At 45.9% G+C, this 18988-nt stretch overlaps 1 protein-coding gene across 5 annotated transcripts in view; it reads right to left on the reverse strand.

Moving 5' to 3' along the window:
- Positions 1–2749: 2749 nt before the first annotated feature.
- Cip4 (formin-binding protein 1-like Cip4) overlaps positions 2750–18988 on the reverse strand; it is a 193745-nt gene continuing 177506 nt past the window's right edge. For all 5 annotated transcript variants that reach the window (XM_077650318.1, XM_077650316.1, XM_077650315.1 and 2 more), the window contains exons 14-15: positions 11569–11750; positions 2750–6409 (exon numbers count right to left, since the gene is read on the reverse strand). In XM_077650318.1, coding sequence (XP_077506444.1) covers positions 11593–11750 — 158 coding nt within the window. In that variant the 3' untranslated portion in view covers positions 2750–6409; positions 11569–11592. The remainder of the gene's footprint in view (positions 6410–11568; positions 11751–18988) is intronic.

An 18988-nucleotide genomic window follows, 5' to 3' on the forward strand; every position in this document is an offset into this window, starting at 1 on the left:
ATGACGCGAAGCGCCACGCCCAGGTCCAACTTCTGCGCCACTCGACTGCGATGAGTGGCCGTGTCGGACGCAGTGGCCCTCCAGAGAGTGCAGCCACGCACTCGCGTGTTCAGGGTGGACGACCCTGTAGTACGTATGGGACCGCTGCTCGCTTCGACTGAAGGATGCCTCGGGGACTGCACAACCACCGTGCCTGATGGTATTTCTGACCATTGCCACACGTTGTAAAGAATTCACATTACTGACTTGCCTATACTCTGCGCAAATCAGGACGAAAGCTCGGAACGGATGAGCGTACATATGGCCACTCGAACAACCCATAAATTGCGCGAAATGAAAGCGTATTTTCATACGGTCAATTACGACAAGATTTTCCTGAGAAAGCTTCGAAAAGACTTTCATTTTTCTGGAGTGCCTTCGAAGGCACAGGCACTACACAAGTGCGAGCCCACAAACCACACAAGCGTCCTTTCACAACGAATGTGCCACACCACACGTCCAGAGCATCCAGAGGCCGACCAAACAAGCAAGCGATGCAAAACGCCCGCACGACCGCGATCCACAAGTCACAAATATGGGTGAAAATAACGCTTCCGTTATTACGACCAGGTCGGAATAACGATTTGGCTTGGCTTTCCGTTATTTTCACCTGGTCGAAATAACGCCGGCCGCGTTTTTATGGAAGCAAAACGCTAAGGCGCCCGTGTGCTGTGCGATGTCAGTGCACGTTAAAGATCCCCAGGTGGTCGAAATTATTGCGGAGCCCTCCACTACGGCACCGCTTTCTTCCTTTCTTCTTTCACTCTTTCCTTTATCCCTTCCCTTACGTCGCGGTTCAGGTGTACAACGATATATGAGACAGATACTGCGTCATTTCCTTTCCCAAAAAACCAATTATTATTATTATTATTATTATTATTATTATTATTGGGGCGCTTTCAGCCAATGCGACTGCAGTTGCGAGGTCCTACGGCACGCGTTACAACGTGCTCTTCTCGCTGTAGTGGCTGCGTTTCGATAGCGGCGCAACGCACAGAGTCAGTGCACGTTAAAGAAACCCAGGTGGTCGAAATCATTCCGAAACCTTCCACTACGGCGTCGCTCACATCCTGGGCATCGTCTCGAAATGAGCACGCACAATACGCGCTTCAGTCCAGCTGCGCAATGCAAACTGCGCTTGTGAAGCAGCATATTTCACGCAAATAATGATGCCAGTTCACGAAACATTATTTTATGGTAAATATTCATCTTTGACACTCGCAGAAAACTCGCGGTAAGCGAAACGGGCTCATTTTCGCCTCAGTGGTAAAAATTTAGCCTACGCGATGCGCTCATTTCGGCTGCGCGCCTTACCGCGCCTCTGCCGTCAGCGCCGCCACACGGCATCGGCGCGCTGCGGGGCCGTGCTTCCCCGGCCGGTTTTCACACCTGCCCACTCTAGCCACCTTAACTATGCGGGAAAGATATTTTCGAAAAAAGAAAACGAGTTAATATATATACTTATTTCCGCTTTGTGAAACTACCAAATGGTGCAAAAGCAGTCTTGTTAATATACGAAACCATCACTAACCAAATACGGGTTATTTCCACATTCTTTGAGCGCCAAATCGGCCAAATCACAGAGCACTTGCAACCAACACTGCGGCAACACTGCAGTGGAGGGTCACCGGAACGGTTAACACGTTTCCTTCCGATAAACCTTCGCGGCTATCACTAAACACGCGACGTGGGTGCGTCCAGGTGGAGTATTGCATGCGAGAGGCGCGGGCAAGAGTTCACGGCAAGTGTTCGCACTGACGACGCCGCACCGAGCTGCAGCCTCAAACCACGAACCTGATGTGCTACCCGGACCAGCGTCTCGAAATAATTTTCTCACCTTTAGATGCACCCGCAGCGGTGGGGCTCAGTGGTTAGAGCGCCCGCTCGGCTATTGAGCCGGTGTTCCCGGCTTCGAACCCGGCCGCGGCGGCCGCGTTCCGATGGAGGCGAACCGCAAAGGCGATCATGTGCTGTTCGATGTCAGTGCACGTTAAAGATCCCCATGTTGCCGAAATTGTTAGCCTTACAAAAGATTGCACATACCCACACTGGGGGATCGGCCAAGAATCGGACGCATAGGTTGCTATACACCGGAACATTATTCCGGACCCCTCCACTGCGGCACCTTAGTTCTTCACACCCAAATTCCTCCGTTGCCTTACGCCGCGGTCTGGGTGTTCCCCGAGGTGAGACAATTACAGGGACATTTTCTTTCCTCAAAAGCCAATTTTTCAATTTACCTACAGGTGCTCTGTTGTACTGCGGTTGAGCGGTCACCTTGAATGCCACGATAAATGTCCTAGTGCAGAGACTGAACCCCTTACGCCTGCACTCGACAATGGCAGCAGTTTCTCAGCTGTAACATGAACTACAATACCTTTTTAGGGCATGCAATGTAAGCAAAAACAACTGAATTTCATTCTGAAAGTGGTCACCTATGGGACACACCAACTGGAGCCCTCCTGGTCTTTATATTTGCCATCGAAGTTGTCAACTATGTAATGAAGTAATGGTTACAGCAGAATTGAAGTGCTCTGATAGCTTTTTTTATGAGAGCTTAATTACATTCAGCAAGTATGAATGTGCTCGTCATATTTTGTTTAAATGCACTTGCATAAATCTCAGTTCAGCATGCCTCAGCAGCAACAGAGAATGACCATTCTCTGTTCCTGCCTGCAGCACACCAGATATCACATATTCAGAACCAAAGGACACATACGTCAACAATTTTTATTGTCATTCATAAATGTAGTGGGGACAACAGATAAGAGGCGGGAACGAGACACACATGAAAGAAAAGGCGGCAGGAAAATCACAGTAGCAAGGCAATTCACTCACCCTCACCTGCACATTCACTGATTCGTCACAGACAATTTGTGAGCACATCCTCTGCATTACACAAAAACCACTCATTTAGTCGTGCAGACTCAAAGGCTGGATTTAAGCCCTGCACTATGCGGACTCGCCACAAAACATTAATACTTTAAGATGCCGTTTGGACACATTCTTACAGCCATACACTTGCTAGCACAAACTTACCAACAACAACAAAAAAAAAAAACAAATATCCTACCATGAATAGAAAAAAACGTAGATATAAGAGGAGAACAGGCACGCACTTTTTGAAAAGAATACATTTGTGAGGCTTAGCAACAGTCACTCACTCAGACAGCCATAATGGACACCTCTGTATTTACATAAATGTTACACAATATGCCGTTTGTTCAGGACACTGCACTGCTCATGACAGCCAGTCATTGGACATCATAAAAATACCTTGAAAAAAACAGTCACACTTTGTGTTCATACATGACCACTCTCTCATGCTAATTAAAAACAGGAAGCCACAATACTAAATAAAAATAGCACTCAGTATAATGAACCTCTGTGGTTTCTTGGGAGCTCACAAAACAGCCATTCCATTAGAAAAGATTGGTGCTTCAAGCATGCAACACAAGTAAAATGAATGCGAAATGAGACGAGTGAAGCTTAAGTTAACAGAGCACATTCGCCAATTTCCTAAATGAAAGAAAAAAAATGAGTTTAGCCAGTACAATGTCACACCTTCTCTATGCTTGCTGCCAACTGCAAGCAAGTCGAGAGGCAACAAGGGATTAAAAAGCAGATGAATATAAATCTGTAATGAGAATCTAGAGGACTGAACTTCATTACAACCGGAGCAGTATACAAGGAGTGCAAGAAGAAGATTTGCAAGTGGCCTTTTGACAGAAAAAAAGACAACTGAAATAGGTATTTACCATTATATACTAAGATAATAGACATTTTGGGTAAGTTTTCCACAACAGAAACAAATACCAGTGCTGTTGGGACCATTTGTGAAGAGTAATATGGTTGCTCTGCAGGCAAACTGTTACAAGCTCTTTTGAAGCTAGTCATATTATTTTGGCAAAACAAAAAAAAAAAGCAGAATATATAAAAAGAACAAAAGATTATGGCATAACGATACTCCATGCATAGCACGCAAAAATAATTTCAATAACATGATGGCAGGATGCCAGTGTAAAAATAAACAAGGATGTTTGCCTCTGTGGTATTTAGTCCCCCATTTTATGGGCCATTGGGACACTCATAAATCGTGCATATTTACATATATGGTGCACAAAAGTGTCACCCAGTATGCTGAACTAAACAACCTTTTCTTGTCTGCCCACAGAACACAGACTGCAAGTCTGTCTTAAATGCACAGACTGCTTGCCACTGTGTGCATGTGTGGGTATTGTTAGCAGACATTTATTAGGTTACATATTTTTTGCCCCCCAGCCTTCAAACAGAACAAGAGCTACGAGGACCACAACAACAAAAGCATAATGGTGAAAAAAAACATCACCACATCAGCAAGCACTACAGAAAGCTAAGAAGGCAGAGGCTACAGAGTGTCAAGCAAGTAAAGAGCTCCACTAGTGCAGTTCAACCTAAACGAAAGCCAACAATTCTTCACAAACCTCATTAACATAAAAAAAAGAGCACAACAGAATACCATGCAAGTTGAGTGCACCAAAACTCCATTGCATCATTTCTGCTCACAGTAACTTAACACTTATTGCATGGCAGAATGACAAATTCAGTTCAGCAGAGCTTATAACAAATTCCATTTAGCAAGAGCGGGCAAAGAAACTATCAACAAAATAAGCAACCACCTAGCGCATCATATTTATGACAATCATGCACAGCTGAATCGCAGTTCCTGTGAACTGTATTACCACCATCTTTGTATGTGTATGGCACGCACATATTTCAGCACGGAGAGATTTATACTCTCTGGCACAACTCATGCACATACAAAACAAGCACACTAACTGTGGATGGACTGCAAACTTAGCATGCAGTTGGGCACTGTTAAGAAAGTTTAACGCTTCAGAAGCATATGTGAGAAAGAAGAGCTTCTGAATTTGCATGCATAAATTCGCTGTTAAGATCGCTAAGAATAAAAAGAGTGGCATAGATAATGCATCTTTCCTGTGCATTCAGTGCTTTAGTATGGCTTTGAGTAACAAGTGGTGGTTGGCAGTTGATTTCTGAAGCCTGTTTTGAGTGAAGCAACACACAGATTCTTGTAAGCTTGATGTGAACCTTGCGCATAAAGCTAATACAATGCTGTTCCTGGCACAGCTAGCTTTTCACTGCACTAACAATATTGGAACTTAATCCCATATGCTGCAACCTTTCCAGCATATAGCAGCACTTGTAGAATGTATGTTGCATGGCACAACCGTAGTTGAAAGTGATGCAGCTCTCCCCTGTGACAGAAGAGACCTCAATGGCCGTCAAATTGAGACCCTAGAGATGCTCTTTTACTATTATTGGTCACCATTACTGCTCACAGGCACACATCCAAATGTGATCCAGTCTAGTTTCAGTATTGAAGGTGAAAAGGTGGGAGTACAGGAAAACTGCTGCTGACCCATAAATGACAGTTCACGATAAGCATCTAAATAAAGCTGTCACTTCTACCACGACACAAATGGCAAGAACAGCCAAATTAAAAGCAGCATTACTTTTTTAATATGACCTGTGTGAAATAAACTTGCCAGGCAGCACAAGGCATGAAGTACACCAGTAGGCTACATGTGCCTGAACAGTCATTGCCAGAAAAGATATACACATTAAAGTTCTGCCGACACTTTTCCAGTGACCTATGTCATCAGCTGTCTCACTAAACCATGCTGACTACCTTGGACACTGGCTGCATCAAGAAAAAAAAAAAAGCTCAAACAATGTCTGCTGAAACATAATAAATACAATTAGTATAACTCAGACAGAAACAGGCCTTTGGGGCCACAGTTTATAAGGCGCATTTTTCTGCAACTGTTTCTTTCACTTTACTAGTAGCAAGGACTGGAAAGCACATCACCACCTTGACATCAGAAAACTAGGAAATCACTGCAATAAACATGCAGAAAGGGGAGTGTTCTTCGAAAGAACATGCTCATACAACAAAAACTGAACCTTTTTTCGATGTTGTCAACAGCCCATGCAAATCCTCGCACCTCTCCATTCATATTCGTCCATAGTCACACACACACACAGACATAAACTAGCAGATATACAAACTCTCAATACAATTCAGCACGATTGCCCTTCTCTCTACATGAGCATGTGACTAAAGAGAAGGATCAGCTAAAAGTGCATTTCAGCCAACATCACCTTCTCTCTCTGCCTGTGCAGTGGCGGAGGATAAATTAACTGCGGGCATCCCTACATGGCCACTTATGTCAAAACCAAAGGGAATACTGAGAGTGATGAAGCTGTGGCTTCCATCTTTCCGTTCCATGGTAGTTACCGTGCTGAGCAACTCTTCCCTGTCCTGTCCATCCTGGGCGCAGAGGAATGCACTAAAGAGAAACAAGTCCTGAAACAGAAGGAAATACGCAACTCCTGTTAGCAGGAAAATTGCCCTTTCAAGATGGACATGCTGCGCCATGGCAGCGGGTTCACTCAAGGGCAATAAAATACGATCCACATCACTGGCAAATGATTCATGTTATTTAATCAGTTTTGAAAGATCTGAAACCCCCACAAGACAGCAGCAGGATGAATAGACTGTTAGTTTAGTTAAAAGACGTCAGCTGTCACAAGGGTGCCCAGAAAGAAACATCTTGCTGTGAACAGTTCTCACAAACTTCTAATGGTAGGTCCCAATGACTCACGAATGGGACCTGTGTGGTAATATGAAAAGGAAGCGACCTCATGCTGAATACTGCCAGTAGCAGAACTAGAATTTTTAAAACTGCACCACTAGTGAACAAGCACTGCCAGCACCCCCTTTTCAAAATGGTCTAACAGTGAGCCACCATGTGTGAATTGTGAATGGGCACAACATGTGTGTGGCTCGTGCATATACCGGGAGATACTTTTCAATCTTTACAGCTTTATAAAAAAAAAAAAAATGGCCCTGACTGTTACCCAGCTGCTGCCTTCACTTAGTGGGCTTGGAAGACACAAAGTAACAAGATAGTGGTCACAGTTATGCAACTAATTATATGGGAAATGTTAATTTTTCTAGTTATTCACTTTATGCTGCATGTTGCCAGTGCAGCCTTCAAGATTATACTGATTCTAGACTAATCCAATTTACAGAATGTTCCAAAGTACAACAGGCCTTGAGATATTCATCAACCTCCTGCTTTCTTTCAGCCTGCGCCCAGTTGCAGCACACACTAAGAGTTCAGTTTTGGAATGAGGTGCGAAAAAGTAGAATATTTATTGATGAATACGTAAGACCAATTGCACTTGTATATTTATTGATCAACTCCCTACATTTTTGCACAGCATTCAAAAACTGGGCGAACAGCGTGCACCAGAACTGGCTTTTGATTTAACAAGATTATTGAAGTGGGCACCAGTTATTGCAGTTTAACACCTGTGCCACATGGGTACATTCAATGACATCTGAGTCGAATGGCATTCAAGACACGGAATGGCATTCGGACTTGACGGACTTCCGCGGTGCTACACGACACTTTCCAAATGCATTCGAAAGCTGCAGCTCATTTTCAGTGTACAACAACGACAACGGCGGCAGCAGTCACTGCGATGACACTAGTCCAACAACGACACCATCACGGTCAACAGCAGCATATGATTGTAGCACGACATGTTTTGTAGGCCAACGACACCGACGAATCCGATCGGTGGACGGTCAGCCTTCATGTCCTCGGCAGATCTGCGGCCGAGTGAAAACACGCTGATGAGGTGATGGCGTGAATATATTCGAGCTTCTACGTTATCCGTACTAGAAATAAGTGAAACAAGTGGCTATATTTCACATGTGCACACTTGAACACTCATCAGCGATAAGCACTTGCCAAAATCTGAATTTTAATCGACGACTGCTCCTTTCCCTTCCATGACAACTAGGCCTAGCGAGTCCGAGGTGTTCAGTCTGATTTCGGCGGTTGTGAAGAGCGAATTCACAAGTTTTAGTGAACGCAAATGGTCAACGAGTGTAGTTTTGACAACAGTGACATGAAATCGACGATTGCTTACTTCGCAGGACACATATACGATGAACGGGAAACGCCGGTGTGGCCCAAACTTCCGAGCAGTGCTTAACGGCCAGCAGCATTTGTCGCCATCGCTAGCTTGTGGGTAACAAATTAGGCCATTTCAATTAACGCGAATGGTCAAGAGGAAACAAGGTCAATTAGCAATATGCGCTGGTCCTACGCGATGTCAACAACCCAACTGTCAAGTGTTTCGCAGGGAAGCGATCGCATCGGCACTTCCCACAGATTGTCGCACTGCATAAACAAGCACAGGTACAACCACTACAAAGGAGATTATTTAACAGAACCAAAACACAGATTGCATTTCATGTTATGCAAATGAGCACTAGCTGTTCGTGCGCAGCGATGTAAACAACAGTATGAGTGCAGTCCTCCTGACCAGCACGCTCTTAGGGAAATTTCATGCTCATGCAGCAAATGTTCAGTGGTGTACTACAGTAAAAGCTCGTTTATTTGGACTTCAAGGGAGTAGAAAAAACATCTGAATTATTCGAAAGTTGAATTACAGAATGGCCCCCCCAAGACTGCCAAAAACAGTTCGCGTGAAAGCAAAATTTCTTTTATGGAAGCCTGGGCAATTGTCTCCTTTTAAGACAAAAAAACGCGCGACAACAGCGATGTCTCGCAGTTCCACCAAATGTTTTACCGTATTTACGCGCATAATTTGCGCACCCTTAACTTATGACCCGGGTTTACAAAAAAAAAAACTTTTTACTCGCATATTTTATGCACCGCGCTGCGCTAGACCACCATCATGCACGCAGGATCTACCCTATGGCTCTACCCAGTAGCATTCGGCTATTCCGCGTGTTTGTTCGGAACGCTTTTTGAATCTTTTGTGCACTGGGCGTTCATGGTGGTGTCAGAGGCCGCTGTTACAATCGTGGCGGCACCAGCGGCATCACCACTCGGAACGGCCAGCAGCACTTCCGGGGAGGATCGGCAGCTGATAGAAGAGCCAACACCGCTGTTTGTTTGGCTGATGCATGTGACTCGACTGCCAGCTACGCTTTTCTTGGTGGCTCTGACGGCTTGTGTTTGGTTGTTCGGTCGTGTCTTGCGATGGGATATCACAACTATACCGCAAGTTTCAAACTGCTTGTCAGCGCCTTATCATGGCGCGGAGCGGTGAAGCCAACGAGGATAACCGCGTGCGCACAAGTTTGCCCATAGACGACAATCGTTGTGTCGGAAAACTTGTGCGCACGTGGCTATTCTCGCTGGTTTCGCAGCTCCGCGCCGTGATAAGGCGCCGACAAGCAGTTTGGTCGACGCTCGCGCGGTACTGTTAAAAAATTGTGTGGTGTGATGATTTATTAATTCGCGCTTGCTATCCCGGAGGAAGTTGCGAAAGCAAACGTACGGAATCCGGAACTACCGAACAATTAATTGGCTGGGCCGCAAGCGATGACGCTGTTTTAGCGTCTTATTCAGCTTCATGCAACCTTCATGCCATCCCACAAGGTGGGGTGCGGGGGGTGCGCGGGTTTTCATTTAGAGTAAATTTTTTTCGGGGGGCGGCCAGCGGGGGGTGCGGGTCCGGGTGCTGACGTATACGCAGCAACATGCACTATACCTATATTGCGCGTTATGACTTTGTGGAGTTTTCGAAGTCGCACTCGCGAAATCCCCGCGTAATTTGCGCACCCCCTTCTTCGAGCCCTAATTTCTGAATAAAAAGTGCGCAAATTATGCGCGTAAATACAGTAATTCGTGCATGCTATTGGGAGAGGCGGAAGTAGAACTGCTCCATAATGGTGGGGTTCTCCGCATGTGGCGTCGCACGTGAGGAGACTTCACTGCACAAACAGCGAACAGCACGTGACGAGCGCAGAGTTCCGGCACGCTGTAAGAACTGAAATACAAAGCGGATGGAAGTGAGGGAAGCACGCATTGGCGCCGAAGTGGAAAGACGCCTTTGAAAAACAAACAAAAAACAGCAAGAAGGCAATCATCGTACCAAATGGTGTGCGGCTTGGCTGGTGCACTGTTATGCACAGCCTATAGCTGCCATCGGCACCGGCTGGCGACGAACCTCTGAAAACAAAACTATGCGGCCGGACCACCGGACTCTCTCTCGGCCTATAGACGGGATCCTGCCGACTGTCAACACATCTGCATTTGGGCGCAGATCAAAGGGGCCCAAAGGAAATGTAAAATCAATTCAGGCCTGACGAGCATGTCATGTCTTGACACAGCGACGCTTCGGGGGCCCGTCTGAATTGATCGATGTGAGCCCCGCGGTGTCCGAATAAACGAGCTTCCAATGCCATAAACTTGCATGGGTGTTTGGCGGGACTCCGGTAGCAGTCCAAATTTCTGAATTAATGGGGGCCGATTAAACGAGGTTTTACTGTAGCAGCGCTGTTCTTCGTATGTTTTCAGTTTCGGAACAGAGCCCGGCACTGGTTTCCTGATTATGACAGTAGCAATGCACGTCTCGAAAACTAACTTCAGCACTGTTCCTGGCATGTCTTCAGTCCGAATTAACTGGTGTGTGTGCGATTTCACTCCCAATGAATGAGTGTGTGGTGCCATTGACTTATGTACATTTTTGGTGGAAGGAAGCAGGGAGGCCGAATTTTCCGATTTAACGGGGGCAAAATTAATGAGGTGCGACTGTATTATCTTCAAGCACTCACTTAGACAGTAAACGAGCTATTTGCTGAACAAACAGCAGAAAAAAGTGAGCAGCGGGTATCGAAATGAACAGCCACAGAGCCAAAAGCATTCGTGCAGCTGTGGACGGGGCGAAGCGGCGACAGCTATTGGCCTGTTCGGGCTGTGTTCACGTTTTGAAGGCTTTCCAAAATCTGGAATGTCTCCATGGAGCTCCGTCAACTCGAATATCATCTGAACCGAATGCTGTTGAAAAACTTCGTGTAGCAGGGGTACAAGTCTGAAGCTGAAATGTTGACACAGGCCTGCATTCTATGTGTTGTTCTTTGCACTACTCTGTTCTGAGCAGCACTGAGCACAACCATGTATACCACACTGTGAATGCAATGTCTGTAGAAATGCAATTACTTTTGCAACACTCCACTTAGCCTCATCCTTGCTCCAAGTGTACGCTGTCAAAAAGCACTGCTGTTGCAGCACTCTCACAATGCAGGTAGGATGTGCTTGTCCATAACTTTTGTTGCAAGTAGTGCCATTAAAAAGGCCTCTGGGTTCCCTCCAATACAGATCTAAGCAGGGGTTACTTTAAGGCGGGGGGAATGCTCCCCACCTCTTCCAACAGAGGAATTCTGCACAGGAAAACTATGCTGAACCCCGGATGCAAAAAGCTGAAGAAATACATGGTTCAGAGACAAGACTGCCCTGAGAGTGAGCCATAAATCCGCTCCTGACTGAACTATAGGAATGCTCTTGGTCATCCTGTCTTCTTCAATGCCACACCATTTAGAGGAAACAGACTCCTGGAGGACATGCCTCATGAAGTCCTAGTGAACACTTATGCAAATGAAGACACTCACCACACCTACGTAAAAACAGCACTCACTGAATAGTGGAAAGCAGGGGTGGGCTAGCAGCTGTTGAACATCGTGCATTCGAGGTACGAGGTGGGCACAAAGCCCTCCTCTAGGTTCTCTCGTCGCACTCGTGTCCACCCGTCTCCTTGGTCTACCTCCACCACCAGGAACTCCTCCCCCTCCTCCATTGGGATTGAGCCCTCACTTTGGGCTGCAAAGCAAGATGGCACACTGGTGAGAGACTCCGTTCTAGTTATCACACTGCCTTGCATACAGGCTCTTTGGAGACGTGCCAGGCACCTTTAGAAAATTCCACAACAGTGGGGAAACTCTTGCTGAATTTGAAAAGAAAATCTCCCAGGCTTTCTTCTGAAGCAAAGAAGTTGCAATGACAACTGCACTGCAGCGCAAAAGCCAGAAAACAGCCAATTTTCTTGTTGCCTGGTCCAGCCAGCCTAGAAATGAGAGGTGAACTTAGCGGCTCACCAATTCAGGCTGCATCTGGGGGCAACAGCTAAAGCAACAAGGGGCACTGAACAAAAGCATACAAGGTCTGCTATCAGTCGTTGGAAAATTCTGCTGAACAGCTGCAGCAATAGTACAAGGTTTCCGCAGGTAGCCATAAGCCTAACCCGTGAAAGAGCCACACCCAGTCAGGATTCCAAAATGATGTTGAAGTTCTCGCACAAGTAAATTTGGTATCCAAAAGTTTGCTGTAGCGCTACCCATCATTTGGCAAGGAAGTGACCAACAATGCAAGCTGGAAGACTAACTACAGAAGAGCAAAGTTTGAATTCAAATTAACTCTATATCATGGGGCTTAATGCCCCAAAGCAATACATTGTCTATGAGAGACACCGTACTGAAGGGCTCCGGATGAATTTAAACTGCCTAGGGCTCTTTAAGGTGCACTGACACACAGGTGTTTTTGTATTTGGAGACAAAATACAGCCATCGTGGCAGGATCGTACTCATGACCTTGGTGTCAGCAGCCAAATGCCAAAGTCACTGAGCCACTATGGCGGGTGAATTCAAATTAATGAAGTGTAAATTCACAAGCTTTCACAGTACTTACATTTTACTGGAGCTAGCTCACATTTCAAGCTAGTACTACAATTAGTTGAGCTGAGCCCCCCAAATTTTTAATAATATCTGGGGAACTCTGACCACCCCATGCTGTAGGCACCAGAAGGTGAAGGCAAGCGAAAAGCAGGACAGAGAGATAGGGCACGCCCACATACCCTGCTTCTGAAGCAGAAGTCATCTGGTAGGCTGGTCCCTTTGGTGCACACCAACCCCTCTGCAGCACAATTGCAAGTAGCGTGCTTCAACCTTCTAGCTCTCTTCGGTCCGCTACCGCACGTCTGCGGCTCTGGCTTCCTACATGTGCCCTGTGTTCTGAGCCAGACGCTTTGGCTCAGCTGCATTTGCGAGCACTGGCTTGAGGGCATTCGTCTTAGCGTTCTTAAAGCACCAGAATTGAATGTCCTCTACAATTCATTTTAAAGCATGAGCTGCTGATGTGACACATTCAGCCGCCATTAACGCACAGCTCTTGCCGACCCCAAATAGCTCTTTACCATGAACAGGTGACCAATCCATTTGTGCAGCCCATGCCTTGCTCCTGCTGCCAACACCCTTGCCATCGGGTGAGATGCAAGATCGCTCGACGATCCAAAATTCTTCGAAATTCCCCTTGAACACTCTGCACGCTTCTGTATAGGGGTTATAGGTAGTCAAAGTAAAGGCACTGTAGCAGTCTTAACTCGTAAATGAAGGGATTGAAGAAAGGGTGAAGGAGGAGATTTAAAATATCGGAGTTATGCATGCTCCTACTGGGCGTCACGAGTTACGCAACACACAGCGAGCGTATTACATTGTAAATTTGAAGATTTGTGGGGTTTAACACCTTAAAGAAACACATGGGCTATAGGGACGCCATACAGTTGAACCCAATTATACAGAACCCTTAAATTGAATTATCCTTTATATTGAATAATTTCTGAGGACCTAAAAACCACAACAGGAATGTATAGGCAAATGTACGACTACACTGTACAAAATTAGCAGTCACATCCGCTGCATCTAACTTCGGGCAACAGCGGTGCTCGAGAAGATGGCTTTCCCTCAGGACACCTCCGCGGGTTAGCTCCCCCGCAGGCCGACTGTATTTCGGACAACACCTGTCGACTCAAGAAGCTGGCTTTCCCTCTGCACAACTCCGGAGGTTAGCTTTCCGCATAAACCTGCGGGTGCTACGATGCGACCTAGTGTGTGCAGACCAATGATGACACTGATTTTCTATGACGTAGGTGCATAGCCATCCAACCAGAACATGCGTTTTTACCGTGCTGCAACAGCTGTGCCCACGCTGTCATGCGGTTAGCAAATACAGTGCATTGTGCTGCCATCAACAATTTCGCATGGTTTCCATTGTCTCTGTGTATAGGCATTGGCAGCCATGGAATGGCGAAACCTTGCCTTTTCTATGAAAGTGGAAATTATAAAACGAGTTGAAAGAGGTGAGAAGAAATGCAAAGTCGCCACAGCATACAAGATGCGGAGAAACACACTGAGCACTACTTTGAAGAACAAGGCTGACGTTTGGGCTAAAGTGGAGAAGAGACCCGGTGCTCCTGGAGCCAGACGTGTACACACAGCAGCAAATAAAGATGATAAGGCAGCTGTGTACAGACGGTTCCTCAATGTTTGATCACAAAACGTTCCAATATCTGGCCCCACGATTAAGCAGAGAGCAAAGGGCTTAGATTTTGTTCTCAACAGACCAGACATCTGTGGTGGCTCCGGTTGGCTGCAGTGCTTTAAAGAATGCCACGAAATTGTCAGAAAGGTAATCACTGGTGAGAGTTGCATGAATGTCAATGCTGAGAACAAGTGGATTGAAGAAACTCGAGGCGATGTCATGGCAAGGTACCAACCATGTGATATTTTCAGCCCAGATGAAACTGCGTTATTATGGCAGATGCTTTCGAACAAAACACTGGCGTATTATGATGACAAGTCCTAAGGTGGAAAAATTAACAAGGCATTCTTAGAATACCAGTGTTGCTAGCCACCAACATGGATGAATCGAGGATGCTTTGATCACTCATGATCTGGTACAAGGGTTGAAGCACAGACGTGGTGTTTGGTGGCAGAAAGTGAAGCTCAATGCTGCTGAAACTGGCACTGCAGCAATTTTTTTTGCTGCAGGGACTTTCTTTAAATTAAAAAAAAAAAGTTTTTGCAATGCTTGCAGAACGCGCTTTCGGTTCCGGTGACCTACAGGTCCAAACGAAGAGCATGGATGACCTGCACTAAGTGACTGAAGTCTATGATTGGAACGATGACCAGGCAGGCCAAGGCCATGAAGTCTGCTTCCTCGTCGACAACTGCTCTGCCCACCGCTACAATGCCGGTTTCTGCAACATTCAGCTTCACTTCCTGCCTCCAAAACTATGTCTGTGCTTCAACCCTTGGACCAGAGAATAATCAGCGCAGTGAAGGCTGGTTATGGGAAACGTCTACTTGAGAGGCTCCTACAGTACCCGAGGACTGGAGGAGACCTAAAAATCGACCTCCTAGGCACCTCGTCTATGCTGAGTGGGTCGTGGAATGACGCCAAAACTGACACTGTTCAGAATTGCTTCCAATGTTTTGGTCTCTGCTTTCCCGGAGAAGACTGAGCAAATGCTTTGTCGGGTGAGTCCAAAGAAGCCGTCGCGGGTCTTGATTTGTGGAACCAGTAGTCCAAATTTCCTGGTGTTATCTGCGATACAGCAGCCGTAGGCGATTGTCTCCGCAGACGACGTCATTGAGACCGCGGGAGAGCTTGCAGACGTCGTGGATAACCAGGACACCACTGATGCGAACTGTGACGAGGAGTTGAGAGAAGGGTCACTCCACGCCAAACGTCCGAGACATTGCGCTCGACCATCTCCAATTTGTTCAAAAAAAATTCATGGAAACTTATCCTAATGTGCATATTCAAATCCTGAAATATTTTTGCCGAAAAAGAATTTATTTGTGAGGTGAGGGCAGTTTGAATATTCAGAAAAGGCAAGAAACCAGGCACTGCTCAATAAATAAAAAATTCAAATTTTTAGAAAACACTTCACAATTTTTTTCATTGACATTTGCACAGATTCTGGCTTTTGATCGAATTCGGAGCATGCAGCTTTGTACGGCATAAATATTTTTTAAATAAAAAAGTATGAAAATACCATTTTTGTCATTTTTTGGTTTGGTTTGGTTTATGGGAGTTGTTTAATGTCCCAAAGCGACTCAGGCTATGAGAGATGCCGTAGTGAAGGGCTCCGGGAATTTCGACCACCTGGGGTTCTTTAACGTGCACTGACATCGCACAGTACACGGGCCTCTAGAATTTTGCCTCCATCGAAATTTGACCGCAGCGGCCGGTGTTGTTTTTTTTCTTAAATATCAACTTCCCTGTGGAAATCCGGAAATAGCCGTCTTGTTTTTCTAGATGGCTAGTACAGTATTTACGCGATTGTAAGTCCAACCTATTCAAATTTCGAAAATCCGAAGTGGGGGGGGTTGACTTAAAATCGAAAACAAAGCATGGCACCATAAATAAAGGCAAGGCAAACAGGATATCAGGCATACTACAGCGTGGTTGCATTTTTGCTGCGCGGCTCCGTCACACAGCTCTTGGTGCTGGCCTTGAGCAGCTGCTATGTCAAAGCACAGAACCGGCATCCCCACCCCACACGAGGCGGCCGATAATGGCTGTCGATAAGCAGTAAAGCATCAGGTCACACACGGCCGCAGATTGTCTGCTGATAAGTGGAAGTGGCCTGATAACGGACTCTTGTTCTACTCTTAATAGGCGTCGTCCAATTTTTTTTTTTTATTTCAACCGCGCACTCGGCGCTCGATGGAAGGGCCGCTGTTCCAATCGCAGCGGCACCCACACTCGGAACCGCAGTGGCGCCGGGGAGTCTGAGTAGCCGATGGAAGAGCCGATGCCGCTCACGCGTAGTTTCTCTTTGGCTCTGACGCATTCGACTACTCCCGGCTGCGCTTCGTAAGTTTTTTTAATGTAGTGCTTCACCATTAGTCATTTGTGCTCCGTGTCCGGTAAGCAACCGGCACTCGTTCACGGCTACATTCGAGATGGCTGTCGTCACTCTTAAACGACGATGAAATGAACTGTGTGCTGGGCCGAAAGTTCAACATTCGGAACGAGTGATACAGGTGTGGCAGCTGCAGCGAAGCAAGATTTTCAGCTGTTCCACGCGATGCCGTGATGTGGCTGTTTGCGAATTGCAGGTTTTCGCTGCATGACGATGTTAAAATGACGAGCTGTGGGACCGCAGCAGCAATCACGACGGCAACGCTAGTGAGGACGATGGCGCAAGTGTGGAGTAGTAGTCCAGGGACTAACACATTTTAGTTTTGGAATGTGCCCACGGGCACTCCCGCGCACGGCAGCCGATAGCGGCTGGCGATAAGCGGAGGTAGCAGGATAGTGCTATCGTGTTCTATTATTAAAGGCCAAGTGTAAACGACCTCCAATTTTTTATTTTTTTATTTTTTTCCAGAAATGTGATGTGGGGGGTCGACTTACATTCGAGTCGACTTACAGTCGTGTAAATACGGTACGTATAACAAATGAAACCGAGTACATCGAAGTAAAAAAATACTAAAGTTGCGAAACGTGCATTTTGAGCTAAAAACAACCGTTAATTTCACCCTGAGGTGTTGCAAGTAAAAATACATAGCAGATTACTGAGAACACTTTAATGCCCTTCATTTCTGCAAAATTTTTATCGAGGTAGTTTTTGTTTAAAGTGAAAAAAGAATTTTTGAAGTTGAGTTCTCGCGCCGCAAGTTGTGTCGTCGTTTAACGCCTCGTCACCGCAGAGCACGACACTGCCGACACTGTGTCCAGATGGAAATGTACCGGTCCTGTTCTTAAGTGAGGTTTCCACTGCAGGCAAGCATGGAAAGGTTGAGTACTCGGACAGGTATTCGTGGGAAAAGATTTTCTTTACGTTGCCAGGGCGGCACATGCCCAAGTGAGCTAGTTGTTCGGTGCGGTTCTGTCGCAGTCAGTCATTCTTGTCAGCGCCATGGCAGACATAAGCACCAGCATAAGCGGTTGTGAGACACTGATACACCGATCTGGAAATTACCAGAATGGTCCGGTGTTGAAACAATCCGCGACGCAGCAGTACCACATGGTACCTGACCCTCGTGGCCGTCAGAGGCTCATGCCCGGTTGTTTCCGATGTGATGTCTTGGTTGCATTTGATTTAATCAGTGCAGTTTCTGCATTAATACTCCAGCGACAACTGTAGATGAGCCACTATGCTGGAGAAGCACCTTCATGCGAGCGGGCCACATTCACCACCAGTGCGTCTCGCGTTACTCGCCGCAGTGGTGCGCACTTCGCACCTTCACGTGCGCTCAGAGGCGCGCGGTCTCCGCGATCTTATTCGGATTTAAATAAAGCACTTGCGATACCCCTGCCATGCCAGCTGATAATCCCTCCTCGTGGTTCATGCGAGACAGCAGACTGAGTACCCTTGTCTTTCTTCTCTTGGCTTCCCCACATCAAAGCGGGTCTGTTCAAACTTCGAAAGCGAAAACGATCTCGTTTATTGCATACCATCCACCGAATGTCACGCGATATCTTCTTTAGCTCCAGCCCTAAAAATGCATGACAGTGAACAACGGCAAACTGAAGTTGTTATCTGGTCGTAAGTGTGGCGCCATGCCAGTTGCTGTGTTCTGAGGTGAAGAGGCGCTGAAAGAAAACGCAACTTGGGGTGCGAGAGCTCGACCTCAAAAATTCTTTTCTCATTTTAAACAAAAATTACCTCGATAAAAATTTCAGAAATGAACGGAAATACACTGTTCTACGTAACCCGCTATTGTTACGTAGAACAGTTTGTATTTTAACTTGGATCACTTCAGTGTGAAATTCATGACTGTTTTTGGCTCAAAATGCACTTTTTGCCACTTTAGTATTTTTTTTTTCACTGTGAAGTACGCAGTCTCATCACCTGTAGCATTTGTTATAGGTACTAGACATTTAGAGAAACAAAACGGCTATTTCCGAACTTCCGAGAGCAAGTTGATATTTAAAACAAAAATGATGCATTTTCATACTTTTTTTGATTTAAAAAAAATATTTATGTCGTATAAAGCTGCATGCTCTGAATTATATTGATAGCCAGAATCTGTGCAAATGTAAATGAAAAAATTTTTGTAAAAATGTAAATTTTTTATTAATTATTGAGCAGCGCCTGGTTTCTTGCCTTTTCTGATTATTCAAACGGCCCTCACCTCCCGAATAATTTTTTTTTTCGGAAAAAGTATTTCAGGCTTTGATTACGCACATCAAGATAAGTTTCCATTAATTTTTTTGAACAAACTGGAGATGGTCGAGCGCAACGTCTGGGACGTTTGGCGTGGAATGAT

The sequence above is a fragment of the Amblyomma americanum genome, chromosome 1 (genome assembly GCF_052857255.1).
Source record: "Amblyomma americanum isolate KBUSLIRL-KWMA chromosome 1, ASM5285725v1, whole genome shotgun sequence".
Taxonomy (NCBI): Eukaryota; Metazoa; Arthropoda; class Arachnida; order Ixodida; family Ixodidae; genus Amblyomma; species Amblyomma americanum.